General features: G+C 44.4%; 2 protein-coding genes across 4 annotated transcripts; both read left to right on the forward strand.

The window, feature by feature from the left end:
* The first annotated feature begins 5,049 nt into the window (after positions 1 to 5,049).
* LOC112935996 (4-coumarate--CoA ligase-like 5) lies at positions 5,050 to 8,809 on the forward strand. Its single transcript, XM_026022413.2, has 6 exons — positions 5,050 to 6,159; positions 6,303 to 6,492; positions 7,477 to 7,622; positions 7,737 to 7,804; positions 7,894 to 7,996; positions 8,455 to 8,809. The coding sequence occupies exons 1-6, from the start codon at positions 5,101 to 5,103 to the stop codon at positions 8,578 to 8,580; spliced, it is 1,692 nt and encodes a 563-aa protein (XP_025878198.1). The 5' UTR covers positions 5,050 to 5,100; the 3' UTR covers positions 8,581 to 8,809.
* Positions 8,810 to 9,586: 777 nt separating this feature from the next.
* LOC9270232 (4-coumarate--CoA ligase-like 5) lies at positions 9,587 to 13,678 on the forward strand. 3 transcript variants are annotated; one of them, XR_003240255.2, is made up of 6 exons: positions 9,587 to 11,229; positions 11,691 to 11,880; positions 12,442 to 12,587; positions 12,726 to 12,793; positions 12,902 to 13,021; positions 13,226 to 13,678. XR_003240255.2 is itself a non-coding variant. In NM_001424311.1 (6 exons), the coding sequence occupies exons 1-6, from the start codon at positions 10,063 to 10,065 to the stop codon at positions 13,346 to 13,348; spliced, it is 1,797 nt and encodes a 598-aa protein (NP_001411240.1). In that variant the 5' UTR covers positions 9,936 to 10,062; the 3' UTR covers positions 13,349 to 13,460. The 3 variants fall into 3 exon arrangements, 1 of the variants encoding a protein (NP_001411240.1); XR_003240254.2 differs by having other exon boundaries at positions 9,914 to 11,229; positions 12,863 to 13,021; NM_001424311.1 differs by having other exon boundaries at positions 9,936 to 11,229; positions 12,919 to 13,021; positions 13,226 to 13,460.
* The last annotated feature ends 1,083 nt before the right edge of the window (positions 13,679 to 14,761 follow it).

Genomic DNA, 14,761 nt, shown 5'->3' on the forward strand with positions numbered 1-14,761 from the left:
CTTCTCAAACTATTAAACGATACTATTTATCAAGTTTGTATTAACTCCATCCCAAAATAAGTACAGCCGTGGATATTCGTGTACAAAGTTTAACCGTCCATCTTAATTAAAAAATTATGAATTTTTTTAAAAAAGTCACACATAAAGTACTATCCATATTTTATCATCTAATAATAATAATACTAATATAAAAGAGTTTTAAATAAGACAACGTTGACATAAACAGTGCAAAATTGCACTTAGATCATGTTTGAGGGAGTTTCTAACTATTGCAGTTTCTCTTAGAATCAGAAACTCCTCCAAAATTTTTGGTCCAGATTCTGAGAAGCCGTAGTTGTTGAATTCAAAAAATAAAGTAGAATCCAGAAGCTTCGAAACCTAGCTTTTTCATATTCTCAAAAGTTTGGCTACCAGTAATCTGCTTCTTAGAAATCTTAAGCTTCATAGATAGAACTTTATTTTATTTCAGTATGAAGGGAGTAATAAGTAAAACTTAATTTATTATATACTAATATTTTTTTCGTTTTATGTGTGTCGATTTAATCTTTCATCTTCATCATTTCAAACAGCATGTGGTCAGATCCGTGTCTTCAATGTTGAGCAGGGAATCCATTGATGAACCAGGCAACCAAAGATTGCGCAGGACCCAGACCAGCGCGGTGCTCACTGTACCAGCGGCCTGCTACTCTCATCATTGATGTGTGTTTAAGTTGTACTGCCACACACAACTCAACTGTGCAAGTACAACGCTCACCGACGTAGGCATGGTGTACTTAACAACTTTTTCTTCCAACTTCCAACTTTTCCGTCACATCGTTTCAATTTCAATTAAACTTACAATTTTAGCGTGAACTAAACACACCCGTACACATGGCCCTTGTTTAGTTTCAAACTTTTTCTTCAAACTTCCAACTTTTCCATCACATCAAAACTTTCCTGCAAACATAAATTTCCAACTTGTCCATCATATAGTTCTAATTTCAACCAAACTTCCAATTTGAATGTGAACTAAACACAGCATAAACACACTGTCGAGGGGATATATTTGGATCCATCCAACCGGCCGGAGAAGGATGGGCAGCTAAAAATAAAATGTTGTGAAAAAACAATTGGTACGGCCATTTATGTTGCCGTTAATATGGTTAAGGGGAGCAATCTGTCATGTATCGATGATAGTACATGTTGTTGATGTATTAGTCGTTCACTAACGCATGATTCTGTTATTAACTGTTACTCCCTCCATCCCATAATATAAAGAATTTTGAAGTGATGTGACGTATCCTAATACAACGTATTTGGATATGCTCTCTGTTCAGATTCGTCGTACTTCCAAAATCCCTTATATTATAGGACGGAGAGAGCAACAGTTACTCCCTCCGCAAAAAAAATCCCAACATAGTTAAAGATGAGACAATCTAGTACTCTAGTTGAAGAGAATTAACCGTGCAATTGTATGATTTTCGGGTCCGGTTTTTCTTATAAACTAGATCAATTCTCTTCTTCTAAATATAAAAGCTAGAACAAAGTTCTGCCTCGGTTTCAAAAAAAAATAATCTAGTACGATAAGTCTGAACAGATGGGATGTCTAAATTCATCTTACTAGACTCTATCACATCCCAATTAGGTTAGTTTTTTTGCGATAAAGGGAGTAGATCGTTCGTTTTTGGAGAAACGATCGTATAGTCAGCGTCATTACAAGGTACTAGAGCTACTAGAGCGTTACTCTGTTCTCTAGTATTTGATGCACGATTACGAATGTTATGTTTGTTGAGATATTTTTTTAAGTATATACTACTATTATAATAGTTAATGTCATACATATATGTATGTTCTATTGAAATATATTTACCTCTCATAAAGGCAAACTACTACTGCGTTAATATATTTGTAGGTTCATTAAATTTCTGTCCAATTCCTATTAATCACCCGTGTTCATATTACCCTCACTGTCAACATCCGTATTCCATCAAACACGACACCGAGAAAACCAAAAGTACACCAGATATAGCTCATAAAACCTCTGGTAATTCTCCGATTAAATCAAAGAAAGAAGGAGTATTTTGGATTAAAACCTTGATCGGTCAACGGATCTCTGCGTGACGAACTTTGTGACTACGGTTTTGGATAGCCATATTTCTATACTTTGTTTGAAAAAATAGTACTCCTACATGATAAAGAAGTAGGAACTTTCGTGTAATTGAAAAGGGGAGAGAGAAATTTTTTTTGTTAAGAAACACGTTTATGATATGGTACTATGCCTTTCATGTCTCTTTTGATATGTGACAGGTACATATAATTTGACTAAACCAAGTAATATTGACACCGGCTCTAATCTGCTAGATGCGTCTTGTTTCTAGTACATTAACAGATATGCCACTTGGTATTAGCCTTAATACTGCAACGTAACACGGTTATATATATCAAACCACATATCTAGTCACCTTGTATATATGTAAGTTGATCGGGACGACAACCACCAGCAGCCAAGTGGAGTACTCTCCCCCGTCTCAAAATATAAGTATTTTCAGACCCTGACACGGTCTTCAAGATGCTACTTTGATCAACAATGTGATATTTTAAATAAAAATAGTTGCATATTATGATAATTTGTTTAATGATAAATCTAATAACATCAATTTTACATGATTGATCTTTTTATTTTTTATGGTATAATTGGTTAAAGTTGAAAATATTTGACTTGTCACTGTGCTAAAAATACTTATATTTTAGGATTGGGAGAGTAACTAATAAAAGGATTAATTGTACACTTATCTCCTCGTGTCAGTGTCTTTGCTCCGTGGGATTAACGTCATTACATGGAGATATTTATGGCGAAGACAACTGGATGATTGTATATAAATGTACCATATCATACTGGATGATGTATATAAATGTACCATATCATAAAGCCATGATATTTTTTTAAAAAGGAAAAGGAAAATCCATGCCTGGTACAGGTGAAATTTAATCCATGTTCAGAGTTTTTTTATTTTAATAATGTTTTCTTTGGAACACATGAATCTTTACTAATTATGCATTTTACTTCGTGAATACGCGTCAATTTTGTCATTAGTAGATGAACATTGAGCATACTTTTTTTTATGCACGATCCAATTATTTAACATCACAAATTTGTATTTTTAAGCACTTTACAACATGAACACATAAATAGCCTTTGCACATGTGTTTTTTCTCATAAAGATCAAAATCCACCTCAGTTTTGGTTAGCATATTTTTCAAACTACTAAACGGTGTGTTTAGAAAAAAAAAATTCTAAGTAGAAATCGCTTTAAAATATCAAATATATATATATATATATATATTATTGTTAAGTTTGTAACAACCAAAATTTAATCGATGAGTAAATTGCATTGCCGGTACATGAACTTGTCGGGTGGGTGCAATTTAGTGCGCGAACTTGCAAAATGCTCGTTTTGATGCATAAACTTGTCTGGTGCATGTGGAGGAAGGCAAAAAGGACACTACATGTCTAATCTTATTGATTTAGAAGCAGATTAGAATGCTATGTAAACATATATATGAGAAGGTTGCTATTAGACATACACCTCTTCAATAAAAAATATAATATGATATAGTGATAGGAGAAAAGGATTAAAAAATTAGAAATATATAAAATTCATCATTTCTGTGATGAAGGATAAAGTAGAGACCAAATTTATAAATATTGTATTTCTTATGCATACTCACTACACGTACGCACGTCAGATCCTAATCAACATTAGCTTCATAAAATTAACACTGCTAAGTTATTTTGGTCCTCGTTCGCACGAACTAGAATTGAAACGAACATTTTACAAGTTTATGTACTAAATTGCACCCACCCAATAAGTTTATGTACCGCTAATACAATTTACTCTTAATCAATCATATGGTGATGACTTAAATATCACATGAAACAAGCGCATATGGGCTGTGGCGCTGGGCAAACTCGGCCGAAGTAGCCCTGATGACAGTCGGGCCCACCGGAGACTGGACCACCGGACCACACGATCGGTGATCCCCCACTAGTTGTCCTAGACGAGCTAAAGTCAAAACTGCAATTTGAATTTTAAAATTTAATTTTGAAGTTGAGTTTAAAATTTTTTAATGCAGTTAATTTAATATTGGTTTTAAATAAACAGGAACACATGACTGTCTATATATCTGTTGACAGAAAATTCCACTTCCTATCTTTCAAATTTTGGACCATCGGATATGCTTTAAGATTCGTGCAGAGACATTAACCCTACCTATCCTCCTTCGGTTCCCCTCGCATTGCTAGTTCCACCACCACCATCGCGTTTTTCTCTGCTCCGCCCGATCCCCCGCCGCCACCGACCCACCGGCTGGCCGGAGGGCATCAACGGTGCCGGCGAGACCCCCCCCCCCGTCCCCTACCCCCTAGCCTCCTCCCCTTCTTCCTCCTCGAGCGTCGGCGACAAGATTTCCTGTCACCAACGCCGGCCCACCGCCCTCCCCTTCCCCCTCGCCTCTCGTCTAGAGCCGGCGAACTCCTCCCCTTCTCCCTCCCTCTCCCACCCCGGGACCATAACCTGTAGGTCCTCTGCCGGAGTCTAGGGTGTCGCCGGCGCCGAAGAAGAAGAGGAGGTCGCCGGAGTTGGAGGAGAAGGCATAGAGCACGAATCTCAAAGCTCATACAGTGTCCCAAAATCTGCAAGATTTGAGGACGCAATTTCTGTCGAAAGAAGGTAGCAATTCCGATAAAATTTTACCTATAAATTACTTCCTCCGTTTCACAGTATAACATTTTTTTACCATTGTCCATATTCATTTAGATGTTAATAAATCTAGAATATGTATGTGTTTATATTTATTAACATCTATATTTATTTAGATAATGTTAGAAAGTTTTACATTGTGAACGGATGGTGTATTTTTTATTCCTAAAAAACTAAAATCCGGGTAACCAACGAGGATATCTGTAGTTCTGTACTGTACCCGACTCAACCACTGTGCGCTCCGTCCAGTCCCCGGCTCCGTGGACCGTGCACTAGTACAAAGCCTAGGATTTCCGCCAGCCACGTCTCCAACATCCTCTCCTCTGTTCGTTCCCCGCCGCGAACGGAATCCGAATCCCCAATGGCCGACCGCGCGCCGCCTCCGCCTCCGCCGCCCGCCGGGATCGACTCCAGGAGCGGCTTCTGCGCGGCGACGCGGATCTTCCACAGCACCCGCGCCCCGGGCGACCTCCCGCCGGAGTCGCTCCCGATGACCGCGGCGGCCTACGCCTTCTCCCTCCTGTCGTCGTCGACGCTCCCCGGCCGCCCCGCGCTCGTCGACGCCGCCACTGGCATTGCCATCTCCTACCCGTCCTTCCTCGCCGCCGTCCGCTCCCTCGCGGGGGGGCTCTGGTGCTCCCTCGGCCTCCGCCCCGGGGACGTCGCGCTGGTTGTCGCGCCCTCGAGGTTGGAGGTCCCCGTGCTCGACTTCGCGCTCATGTCCATCGGCGCCGTCGTGTCGCCGGCGAACCCGGTGTCCACGCCCGAGGAGTACGCGCACCAGGTCGCGCTGTCCAGGCCGGTCGTCGCGTTCGCGGCGCCCGAGGTGGCCGCCAAGCTGCCCGAGCATGTGAGGTGCGTCGTTATCGGGTCGGATGAGTACGGGAGGCTGGCGGCGTCCGACGGCCGCCGCGCGGCGGCTCCGGCGGCGGTGGCGGTGAAGCAATCGGACACGGCGGCGGTGCTCTACTCGTCGGGCACCACAGGGCGGGTCAAGGCCGTCGCGATCACGCACCGCAACCTCATCGCGCTCATGTCGCTGCACGCCGACAACCGGGAGAAGGTCGCGAGGGAGGCCGCCGAGGCCGGCGAGGAGCCGCCGCCGCCGGCGGTGACGCTGCTCCCCATCCCCCTGTTCCACGTGTTCGGGTTCATGATGGTGCTCCGCTCCGTCTCCATGGGGGAGACCTCCGTGCTCATGGAGCGGTTCGACTTCATCGCCGCGCTGCGCGCCATCGAGCGCTACCGCGTGACGCTGCTGCCCGCGGCGCCGCCCGTGCTCGTCGCCATGGTCAAGTACGAGGAGGCGCGCCGCCGCGACCTCTCCTCCCTGCTGGTCATCGGCATCGGCGGCGCTCCCCTAGGCCGCGAGGTCGCCGAGCAATTCGCTTCCGTCTTCCCCAACGTGGAGCTTGTTCAGGTTAAGCAAAGCATCCATCCAACAATCCCGTGCACTCTCTCTGCAGCAGAATAATCTACTGAATCTCATCAAACTTACAATAATGTTCCAGCAGAATAATCTACTGAATCTAATTAAACTAACAATGTTCTGTACGATTGCAGGGCTACGGTTTAACCGAATCGTCTGGCGCGGTGGCTGCCACAGTCGGGCCAGAGGAATCGAAGGCATACGGATCGGTCGGGAAGCTGGGGTCGCATTTGCAGGCTAAGATTGTAGATCCCTCCACCGGTGAGGCCCTCGGACCAGGGCAGCGCGGCGAGCTTTGGGTCAGAGGCCCAATCGTCATGAAAGGCAAGTAGTGACTATGCATTTTTTGTTTACTTGTTTAGATAATAATACAGCCAGGAAATTTCAACATTACATCCAACAATGACGATTCATGGCCTGAAACTTTCCATACATAATATTATGTTATCGTTTGATTCTTTCTGAAAGGTGCATACAGTCAATTATTTGTCTGAAAGGTACATACAGTCAATTATTTGTCATATATAGGTCTTGTAAGAGGTCCCTCGTATCACGTAAATGTTGTGGTCAATAGTTGTTTGGGTAAAGTGTAAATGATTAGCTCGTTTTGCCTGCTTGTGCTTTGTGGCACGACACCTTCTTCTTTAGGCTGTGTTTAGTTCACGCCAAAATTGGAAGTTTGGTTGAAATTGGAACGATGTGACGGAAAAGTTGGAAGTTTGTGTGTGTAGGAAAGTTTTGATGTGATGGAAAAGTTGAAAGTTCAAAGAAAAAGTTTGGAACTAAACAAGGGCTTAGTTATCGGTGTAGTTTCAGAAAATGAGAGTTTGTCAGACCAAATAGTGATGGACCATGTGGTAGTAATAGCATTTGCAACAGATAATTGGACACTTGTTCAGCTACTTGACGGCTAGCCAGCATGCCAGTAGGAGTAGGTATGCTCTCAAGTTGTTTATTTGTATGGAGGCATCACTTACTGGTCCTACATGGATTTTGATATCTGATATATTACTAAACGTCATCCATGCTTTATCAGAGAGACTAGAAAGTTAGTGCTGGTCTAGACATCAAGTTTGTTTTCGACTATCCAATTGAACTTCTGGAATTGTAGTGTTATTAGTTTAAAAAGCGCTTAAGGATATAGAAATCTGAAATAATTAAAGCCAATATTTAGCTTGTTGATGGATTTGACCTTTTGGTAGTAGGCCTTCCCAGTGCAGCATATACAAGGACATCTAGCATATCTGTGCTTTGCCTTAATACTTGAGCCTTTTCTTGATTGTATCATTTTTGGGGATGCTTTTTCAGGTTACGTGGGTGATGATGAGGCGACCGCAGCAACGGTTGACTCAGAAGGCTGGTTGAAAACAGGTGACCTCTGCTACTTCAATGAAGATGGTTTTCTATACATCGTTGATCGACTGAAGGAGTTGATAAAGTACAAGGGATACCAGGTAACTGCCTGCCATAGCTGCACAGCTGGTTCAAAACTACATTCACGCCAGCCACCTGGGTAAGTTGTCACAAGTTTCTGTTTGCATGATGTTGGCCTTTAAATTTTTTCTCAGGTACCTCCAGCAGAACTGGAGCATATTCTGCAGTCCCATCCTGGAATCGCTGATGCGGCAGTTATCCCGTTAGTATCTTAAGAAAAAAAATTGCAGATAGCTTGTAAGCTTCCTTCGTCATTCAACATTTGATGTTTCTTCTGTGTGTACCATTCAGATATCCAGATGAAGAAGCTGGGGAACTACCAATGGCTTTCATAGTAAGGCAACCAGGTTCAAATATTACCAAGGAACAAGTCATGGATTATGTCGCAAAACAGGTATGGTCTCTCTTTTTAGTGATCTGAATGTTGCATTCTACGTACCTGATAAATTTGCATATCTTTTAAGGTGCCTGTCATAATCATCTTTGTTTTTTTTTTATTTTGCTTTTTGAGAGCAATTTTTTTTCTAGTATTTTAGTATCATTAGTGGTTAAGTTCCATCTTCCTTGTAAAAAGATAGTGGTTTAGTGCTCCACTGGTTGCTGCCAGTTAGGGATTTTTTTTTAAAAAAAAACATTCTTTTGCTGCGAAAATTGCATCACAGAAATATCATTCGCATAACATTTGGCCGACCCGGCAAAAAGAAATATTGTTCGCAGTGATAGGTATGGATGGAAATCTTAGTCTGCATATCAAATTATATGAGCGATCCTTTCAATATAGCATAATTTTCAAGGCCTTTCTGTCATTTTGACAATTGCTTGCAACTTCAAACCCTTGTTCTCATTCGACAGGTTGCGCCATACAAGAAGGTGCGACGAGTGGCTTTTGTCACTGCAATACCAAAATCGCCTGCAGGGAAGATCCTTCGGCGGGAGCTTGTGCAGCAGGCCCTGTCGATGGGTGCCTCCAAGCTTTGAAATGTGTAATTTGCTGCAGTAGTCTAGTAGAGAATATTTTGCTTACATATAGTGAACTGGAGATTTATAGGCCTCAAGCTTTACCAATTAACACCTCCTTTGGAGGCTGAGAAATTTTGGGGGGAATTTTGGAGGACTACGAAAATTATGTAAATTCCCATGTTCCAGAGCTAGTATATTTTAGCTCAACAACACGGCCTCCAAATGTCCAATCATATTTCCATGTCTACACCGTATATTTTCTGCATGGATTTACATATGGCAGTTTTCCATTTTGATTGTAAATTGTAAATAGTGTAGAATCTGTAATATGTTTTTTGGACCGAGGTAGAATGCAGCTATTGGATTGAGATCCTCTACCGTAACTTTCATATGACGTGGTGGCTGACATATTGGCCCGGAAGTGGTGGAGTCGACATACATGGTGGCTGAAATGTCGGTCCAGAAGTGGTGGAGTCGACATGTCAATTACGGTGAACAGTAACATCGGAGGATCCGCTTCCACAGCCATTCCTTGCACATGGATGGGCACCATGCATCACCATCTGGCAATCATCCAAGAGCCAACACCTTCAATACCTTCTCCATTCGCAGACATTTTTTTTTTCGCGAACGCTCTCCATTCGCAGACAGACAGGCGGCGAGTGGCGACATGCGAGGGAAGCCCGATATGGAGGAGGAGGAGGAGGCGAGCAACTCACGAGTCACGTCAGAAAGCGAGAGAGAGATCAGTGGGCATCACCGTGGAATAATAAATGAATAATCCTCCTTCCCGTTGCTTCAGAACGGAGGCCAAGATAGATGAGTCCCTGTGGTTAAAAGTGGTATAAACGAACAGTGAAGCTTGAAGGCGATGTTTTTGGCAACCAAGTGTGCAATGAGAATCACGTTGGGCCGCTGCATGGTTCCAGATCGCTCGCTGTCGCCGGAACACGCCAGCGTCCTCGCTGTCCTCACTCCCACTCGCTCGCTCTCGCCGTCGCCCGCCACCTGTCAGGCTAGCTGTAACCTCAAATGAAAGGCACCCTTTAATTTGTAGGAAAGACATAAAAATTGTAGAGTATTTTAATCCTATAGAAAAATCTCCTATAAAAATATTTAAACAAAGGATTGAGTTATATCATATCTTTTGAAGTTCCTTTAAAATAGACAATTCTATAGTGATTTTAAAGCAAAACTTAGCAAGAGCTTTAACCTTTTAGAAATTTCTTTTTTCATGATCCAATCGAACGGTCTGGTTTTTCTGCGATTTATAATCCTCCATTTTGTATTTGTGCGTTTTATAATCCTCCATTTTAGACTGAATCTGTATTTTTTCTACTCCTATATTTTTTTTCCATTACCACGATCCAAATAGGCTGCAGAGTCCAAACGCTCTCACTCTCCCACTCGCTCGCTCTCGCCATCGCCGTCGCCGGAGTCTGCAGGGGCGCCGCACACCGCGGCTTTATCTCCGGAGTGTCCGACCCCCGCCACGGCCACATGTCCAAACGCTCGCCTCCGCCGCAGCCCGCTCACATCCCGATGGCCGAGCAGCGGTGGCGGCCGCCGTACCCGTACGCGTCCTCCGCCGCCGGCGGTGGCGGCGTCGACCGTCGCAGTCGCAGCGGCTTCTGCGCCGCCACGCGGACGTTCCACAGCCTCCGCTCCGTGGGACCTCTCCCGCCGGAGGAGCTCCCGCTGACGGTCGCCGCGTACGCGTTCTCGCTGCTGTCCTCGGCGCCGCCGCTCGTCGTCGCCGGCCGGGGCCCCGCGCTCGTCGACGCCGCCACGGGTATTGCCGTCTCCTACCCGGCCTTCGTCGCGCGGGTCCGCTTCCTCGCCGGCGGCCTCTGGTGCTCCCTCGGGCTGCGTCCCGGGGACGTCGCGCTCGTCGTGAGCCCGTCCTGCCTCGACGTCGCCGTGCTCTACTTCGCGCTCATGTCCATCGGCGTCGTCGTGTCGCCCGCCAACCCGGCCTCCACCGCCGACGAGTACGCGCATCAGGTCAGGCTATCCAGGCCAGCCATCGCGTTCGTGGCCCCCGAGGTGGCCGCGAGGTTGCCACGCCATGTGAGCCGCGTCGTCATCGGGTCGGAGGTGTTCGACAGGCTAGCCTCCGCCTCCGCCGCCGGCGGATGGGCGGCGCCTCCGGCGGTGGCGATGAAGCAGCCGAGCACCGCGGCGTTGCTGTACTCGTCGGGCACCACCGGGCGGGTCAAGGCGGTGGCGATCACGCACCGCAACCTCATCGCGCAGATCAGCGCGTACAACGCGATACGTGAGACGGTGGCGAGGGAGGCCGCCACCGACGCGGGCAAGGGCAAGCCGCCGCCGCCGTCGCCGTCGCCGCCGGCCGCCGTGACGCTGTTCCCCTTGCCGCTGTTCCACGTGATGGGGTTCGGGCTGCTGACGCGCACCATCTCGTCGGGGGAGACGGCCGTGGTGATGCGCCGGTTCGACCTCGCCGCCGCGGCGCGCGCGGTGGAGCGGTACCGCGTGACGAAGCTGTCCGCCGCGCCGCCGGTGGTGGTGGCGCTGACCAAGTCCGACGAGGCGCGCCGCCGTGACCTCTCGTCGCTGGTCGCCATCGTCGTCGGCGGCGCCCCGCTGGGCCGCGAGGTCTCCCAGCGCTTCGCCACCGTCTTCCCCAGCGTGCAGATCGTCCAGGTTAACATAATCCTCGAATTATTAATTAGTTAACTATAAGAGTAAATTTTATAAAACCCCAACTATTATGATCTAAGTTGCACAAAATCACAGAAATTTTGACACGTGGCATATAATGCCAGGTATTATGGTACTAAAGTTTCTCAAAACCACACCGTTAAATGTTTTACCCTACTCTCGTATCAAAATTTTATAAAATAGATGTAATATTTATATGATGAATAAAATTCTTATAATTTTGAGATGTGATTTTAGAACTCAAAAATATATTAGATTAATATCAAAATGATCAGTAATATGGCGTTGTGAAATTTTAGGATCATAATACCTTGAGTTATGTGTCACATGTCAAAATCCTTGTGAATTTATGCAATTTGGCCAATTATATATGTGGTTTTGGAAAATTTACTCATTATTAATTAATTAATTTGTTGCTTAACTACGTAATTTTGCGGCTACAGAGTTACGGTTTGACGGAGTCGACCGGGCCGGTGGCCACCATGGCTGGGCCGGAGGAGTCGGCGGCGTACGGATCGGTGGGGAGGCTTGCGCCGCGCGTGCAGGCGAAGATCGTCGACACGGCCACCGGCGAGGTGCTGGGGCCGGGGCGGCGCGGCGAGCTCTGGATCCGAGGCCCAGTCGTCATGAAAGGCAAGTCACTGGGCTGAATGCACGTTTTGCTTTACATGTTTTCTTGGTTTATTATGTTTGAAATTGAGAGTTAGTGATTTTTTTAAATGAATCGATACTTAGAGAGTTTCAAATTCATTAAATATATAGCAAGAGTAAAATGAGTTGTATAAGTACCAAGAATTGTACCATAAAGAAAAAAAAACTATAGGATAAGCTGCAAGAATCGTTTTGCTTATACTGGACCTCAGGTTTTGGTCTCCTTAATTTTTGCCACTAGGATTATCGTTAAAAGTTCTTTGTGTTAAAACACTTTCCGGTTTCTTTTTTTTCAAGTTTCACATGCCGTTAATAGAATGGGAATACGGCCTCTTTTTGGTAGCCCTTCATGAACCGTCGTAGCTGTGTTCCACATTGACGATTTGATCTGCTTGAGTGAGGTCCATCTTGGTAGCATGTCCTATACTTTCTTCTCGTATCCGTATTTCGCTAGAAGAAATAGTGAATTACTCGGTATGTTTTTTATTTGGTTAATCTAGGGGCTTTGCTTGACACTGTCATATATGGGGATCTTTTTTTCAGGCTATGTGGGTGATCCTGAAGCAACTGCAGCAACGATCACTCCAGACGGCTGGTTGAAAACTGGTGACCTCTGCTACTTCAACGAAGATGGTTATCTCTACGTTGTTGATCGATTGAAGGAGCTGATAAAATACAAGGGATATCAGGTACTGACTTCATGGTTGCACGGCTGATTCAGAAACTACAGTAACAACACTATCGTTGGAGAATTATCTGAAATAGTTTTTGTTTGCCATTTTTGCGTGATGCTTCTAATTGCTGATTTTTACACCTGTGATCTTCAGGTACCACCAGCTGAGCTGGAGCACATTCTACAGTCTCGTCCTGAAATCGCTGATGCTGCTGTTGTCCCGTAAGCATCTTCTGTTGCTCTCTTCTTTCTTTCGAGAGTATACCTTCAGTTATTCTGTATGAACTGTAGATTAAAAAACGGTGTTTCCTTCGTCATGGAACATGTAAGATGTATGCACGATGCAGATATCCTGATGAAGAAGCTGGGCAACTGCCAATGGCTTTTGTAGTGAGGCAACCGGGTGCATACCTTACCGAGCAACAAGTCATGAACTGCGTCGCTAAACATGTAAGTTTTACATTACCACATTGATGTTGATGCTGGCTTAAAATGTGTCTGTCATATAGTCAGCTCTATTTTTCTACAAGCAAATTCTTCGCTTTTGGATTTAATTACCTGTAGTGCAATGGTCCGTTTGCCTATTAAGTCTATTTCAGCATTTCTCAAATTCAAACACAAATTCAGGCCAAAATGTTCGTCAATTGACTGCAGGTTGCGCCCTACAAGAAAGTGCGCCGTGTGGCTTTTGTCAATGCAATACCGAAATCTCCTGCAGGGAAGATCCTGAGACGAGAGCTTGTACTGCAGGCCATGGCCTCCACCTCCAGACTTTGACAACAAAAAAAATACTGTTATATTCTGGCAGAAGAGGCGTATATGATTATATCTAATAGGGGCATGTTGTATTTAGACTGGAGATATATACCATTCTTCCTATGATTTTCACATTGATTCAGCTGTTCTTAGCTGATCAATTTGTCATACATATAGTTAGATATCCACCGTGTTTTCGTGTTAGTTAGAGGGTGTTTAGATCTAGGGGTGTAAAGTTTTGGCGTGTCACATCGGTTATTATATAGAGTGTCGTATGTGGTGTTCGGGCACTAATAAAAAACTAATTACAGTATCCGTCAATAAACTGCGAGACGAATTTATTAAGCCTAATTAATCCATCAGCAGCACATATTTTATGTAGCATCTGTCAGGGTTACGGATAAGGCATACCCTCTACCCTTGGATATACGCTATACGACAATATAGTATATTTACGCGTATACGGATGTTCTCTGTATACGCTAAGGAAATTCATCACGAAGTTCACCGATGGAAAGATTCCTACCCGTATAGGACTGGGTCGTCACTGTATCGTGCAGGGTCCGATGTCTCCGAGTCCTACTTGGAAACCACCTGACCTGCGATATAAAAGGGACCCCCCGGGAGGACCTAAGGCATCGAATCTTACCGCTAACATACCTACCACAGCCTACGAAGCCGGGTCTACAGGAGCCAAGTCGCCAGGTGATCTAGTCAAACCAACTCGACTACGATCTCGTCGGTATCATCGTGTTCTGTTATCCCCTTTGTAATTTGTGGTTCCCACCATATAATCCCATACCAACTGGATTAGGGCTATTACCTATCAAGGGGCCTGAACCAGTATAATCTTTGTCTCCTGTTTCCCTGATGTCGTACTACGTAGATCCTCATACCAGCGTACCCCAATACCCTCTATATCCGGTCTACGGGTATCCCCCGTCGACAGCATCACATTGTCAAATTATGGAGCAATTAGGCTTAAAAGATTCGTCTCGCAAAGTAGCCGCAATCTATACAATTAGTTATTTTTTAACCTATATTTAATACTTCATACATGTGTTCAAACATTCGATGTGACACGGTGTAAAATTTTAGAATGGGATCTAAACGCCCTTAAAACTCTAAATAGATTGAATTGAAAGTCGGAACCATTACTACTGCGTGCCCTTGGATGGCTATTTTTCTCGAGGTAGAAGATGAAATGACGGCACGCAACAAAATTCAAAGATAAACCATCTACATCTCCATTCCTTTTCTTTTATTGGATATATGCCATTACAGCTTTTTTTAATTTTAAAAAATATCATTAATATCTACCTATTTGGAGACATATATGACATTACGATTTAACAAAAATATTATTCATCCATTTTTTAATAAATTATAATATATTATCTTCAAATAGACAAATAGGAATGCTTTTTTATTCAA

Source organism: Oryza sativa, chromosome 1 (assembly GCF_034140825.1).
Source record: "Oryza sativa Japonica Group chromosome 1, ASM3414082v1".
NCBI classification, from domain to species: domain Eukaryota; kingdom Viridiplantae; phylum Streptophyta; class Magnoliopsida; order Poales; family Poaceae; genus Oryza; species Oryza sativa.

Bases quoted from the DNA above. Each gene is read 5' to 3' on its own strand.
- LOC112935996 (XM_026022413.2), top strand. From the start codon at position 5,101: ATGGCCGACCGCGCGCCGCCTCCGCCTCCGCCGCCCGCCGGGATCGAC. The intron at 7,805-7,893 runs GTTAGTATCTTA...TGTACCATTCAG, and splicing joins GCTGATGCGGCAGTTATCCC to ATATCCAGATGAAGAAGCTG. The intron at 7,997-8,454 runs GTATGGTCTCTC...CTCATTCGACAG, and splicing joins TGGATTATGTCGCAAAACAG to GTTGCGCCATACAAGAAGGT.
- LOC9270232 (NM_001424311.1), top strand. From the start codon at position 10,063: ATGTCCAAACGCTCGCCTCCGCCGCAGCCCGCTCACATCCCGATGGCC. The intron at 12,588-12,725 runs GTACTGACTTCA...TGTGATCTTCAG, and splicing joins TAAAATACAAGGGATATCAG to GTACCACCAGCTGAGCTGGA. The intron at 12,794-12,918 runs GTAAGCATCTTC...TGCACGATGCAG, and splicing joins GCTGATGCTGCTGTTGTCCC to ATATCCTGATGAAGAAGCTG.